We start from the raw sequence: 3,389 nt of genomic DNA, 5'->3' as shown, positions 1-3,389 counted from the left end.
GGTCATCTCCTCTTCATCTGTCAGTGATGCTGGTGCAGGTTCTCCTCCCATTTTACGAGTCTCTGCCTTCTTGCTGTTGGCTTCTGAATAGAAGTCAAATGTTTTTCATTACCCTAATTAAGAAATATAGCATGTTGGATTAGAGAACATTTAATTGTGTGAAAAAGCATTAGACTATGTGGGAAAAGCTGCTAATTGTTTGAAAGTGTTTTGATTCTTTATTGTTCGGTCACACTTTACATTAGGGCTTCATTAGTTAGCATTAGTTAATTCATTAGTTAACATAATCTGCCAATGAAAAATTCTTCTGAACATTCATTAATCTTAGGAATTCCAATATTAAATAACACGCTGTTAAAATTGAAAGTTGCATCTGTGATATTTAATGAGCTAACATGAACTAAGACTTGTATTTTGTTAACAAAGATTAATCAAAAAGCATTAGACTATGTGGGAAAAGCTGCTACACATTGAAATAGATATACACTGAATGATATTTATTGAATGTCAAATATTTGTAAAGTCATGTAACGTTAGCCTACAACCCATTTTACGCTTGAAGCTTTACCTGATTGAATTGAATTACTTTTTTTTCTGCTGCCACATTTTTTTCTTTTTTTTGCCCGTGGGATAGCATGAAAATGAATATTAGTTCAATAAATTACCTTTCTCAGTTTTCACCTCTGATTAGGGCTGTGCAAAAAAAATCTAATGCGATTTTCATGCGCATCTTGTCACTACAACATGCCCTAGATATTGTTTGAAAGTGTTTTGATTCTTTATTGTTCGGTCACACTTTACATTAGGGCTTCATTAGTTAGCATTAGTTAATTCATTAGTTAACATAATCTGCCAATGAAAAATTCTTCTGAACATTCATTAATCTTAGGAATTCCAATATTAAATAACACGCTGTTAAAATTGAAAGTTGCATCTGTGATATTTAATGAGCTAACATGAACTAAGACTTGTATTTTGTTAACAAAGATTAATCACTTCTGTAGCAAATGTAGCTATTGCTCGTTGTGAATGTTAATGCCTCAGAGGATTAAAGCTTTGTAAGCCTAATGTACCACGAACAGTCATTAAAGATGAATGAAGAATAAACACCAACCTTCTTGTTCCTCCTGTTTTATTCTCCAGGGTTCTGGTTCCGTTCAGATGGAGCAGCATTTACTACACAGAACCGCATGAAAATTGCATACGATTTTTTTGCACAGCCCTACCTCTGATAACATTGATTTACAATTAAAGTTACGGAAAAGTATGCGGAAGTCTTTTTGGCGGGAGCTGTTGCCATGGTGAATCATAATTTCGGAGCTCCATTGATCATGGCTTTTCATAGTCGTGGTGCATGCGCTAAACTCAGTCAACCTACTCAGAGTGGATTGAACTAACTTTGTTCAGCTGTTCTGAAACCGAAAACTCAAGAGTTTCCAATCTCAGGGTAAGTCAACTCAGAGTTCAAGTTTTAACCCCTGTTCTGAACTCGTTTGCTGACCAGTTTTGCTTGCGCTGCTCTGGATTTTTGGTCCTATCGGTAAGCCTCGCCCCCCTTGCTCACTCAGACAAACAAACTGCCTTAAAGGGGTCAAATGATGCTGCTAAAAATAACATTATTTTGTGTATTTGATGTGAAGTTTTGTATTTCATTTGGAAACCAAGGTCCTAGAGTCTGGAGGAAGGGTGGAGAAGCTCATAGCCCAAGTTGCTTGAAGTCCAGTGTTAAGTTTCCACAGTCTGTGATGATTTGGGGTGCAATGTCATCTGCTGGTGTTGGTCCATTGTGTTTTTTGAAAACCAACGTTTTCCACCTTCAATTAATGTTGCAATGTCAACAAAGTTGAGATTTCAGCAAAAAAATCAATGACATTGTCATTGAATCAACATAAATTGTGGGTGCAAAAGTGATGAACCAATGTTGCTATAAAGCTGGGTCAAATGGAAGTGAGGTGAGGCAGATACATATGCAGAAGAGTTTATTAATCATATGAAAAAAACTCTCAAAACACAGACACGCAGGAAAACAGGAAACCTTGAGCAGGGAAAAGGAGCACGACCATCTGCATGAGACATCAGCTGACAAATGAACAAGGAAACACAGGTGTTTGTATATATATACAGTGGGTACGGAAAGTATTCAGACCCCCTTAAGAGTGAAAAATTTAAGGGGGTCTGAATACTTTCCGTACCCACTATATATATATATATATATATACACAAACCCGATTCCAAAAAAGTTGGGACACTGTACAAATTGTGAATAAAAACAGAATGTGTGATACACCTTGATTTATAACACAAGTTAATACTCATAAGATATGTGTTTGTGATAATACGCAGTCGTTTGTTAGAATTGCAACCTTCTTTGTGTAGGATAATATTAAGGTAGGGGGAACCGAAGAAAGCGGAACCAAAGTGCAGGTATCGTTGTGCTGCGGTACCGAGGTGACGGGCGCCGTCCTCTTCTCTCATACAGAGATTTGTATATGAAGATGGCGGTTCGCTCTTTCATTCACTGACTAAATGATCCTGTTTTCCAGGTCCGTACTCTGTAAAAACTGTTTCCTACTGAAGTGTATGTGATGATGTGAAACTGTGATGAGTTGGTTACGGAATATTTGATGTGTGGAACAGAGTTGAAGAGCCGCGTTTATAATCGCGGGAAAAGGTTCTGTAACAATGGCACTAGCAGTTATATAGCAGATGTATATTGAGGCTGAATGTGTAAAATTGGTGTATTAGTATCCCCACTCCCTGGTAATGCTTTGTTTCGTGTTTCAGGGTATCCTGACAGGTTATAATTTATAATAAATGTTAAACGAAGAGGGGTATATTGTTTAAAACTTAAAAGGGAGTTATCACTGAAGATATACAGAAACAGTTAAGTGTCTGAACGAGTTTAACAATGTTTTATAAGTTAAATAGTTTTCCCTATGTGCATTATTCATGTTGTGACTCTAAAGTCATTTAAATATTCATTTACAGCCAAAGAGGGTTTATGATTCACACTGTTGCATTAGTATTAATAATTATATATGTATGTACATACAATTATATAGCTTAAAACATGATTTATCCCGGTGATATTACTGCACTTTAAAGAAAGAGTGATGTTGATTGTTGCAAAGACATGATTATTCTGTGAATATGGATGTGAAAGATGTCACCCATTGATATGTGAATAGTAAAGAGAAAGAAACCTGTACTGAGGTGTTTAAAATTGAAATTAACACAAATGGACTTTGAAACTGAAACATGTTTACACTAGGGAAATGTTATTGTTTTATACCATGATTTGATAAATTTGTAATAAAGATACAGAGATTTGTATATGAAGATGGCGGTTCGCTCTTTCATTCACTGACTAAATGATCCTGTTTTCCAGG

The 3,389-nt window shown here is 35.9% G+C and overlaps 1 protein-coding gene across 1 annotated transcript in view; it reads right to left on the bottom strand.

Annotated features, from left to right (window-relative positions):
- The window catches only part of LOC107570391 (zinc finger protein 501-like), a 9,288-nt gene extending 7,978 nt beyond the window's left edge, over nt 1-1,310 (bottom strand). Inside the window, exons 1-2 of the mRNA XM_016256621.1 lie at nt 1,259-1,310; nt 1,115-1,144 (exon numbers count right to left, since the gene is read on the bottom strand). Coding sequence (XP_016112107.1) covers nt 1,115-1,144; nt 1,259-1,310 — 82 coding nt within the window. The remainder of the gene's footprint in view (nt 1-1,114; nt 1,145-1,258) is intronic.
- Between the last annotated feature and the right edge of the window lie 2,079 nt (nt 1,311-3,389).

The sequence above is a fragment of the Sinocyclocheilus grahami genome, unplaced genomic scaffold (genome assembly GCF_001515645.1).
Source record: "Sinocyclocheilus grahami isolate Dianchi unplaced genomic scaffold, SAMN03320097.WGS_v1.1 scaffold1452.1, whole genome shotgun sequence".
NCBI lineage: Eukaryota > Metazoa > Chordata > Actinopteri > Cypriniformes > Cyprinidae > Sinocyclocheilus > Sinocyclocheilus grahami.
This window is presented reverse-complemented; position numbering and strand designations above follow the sequence as displayed.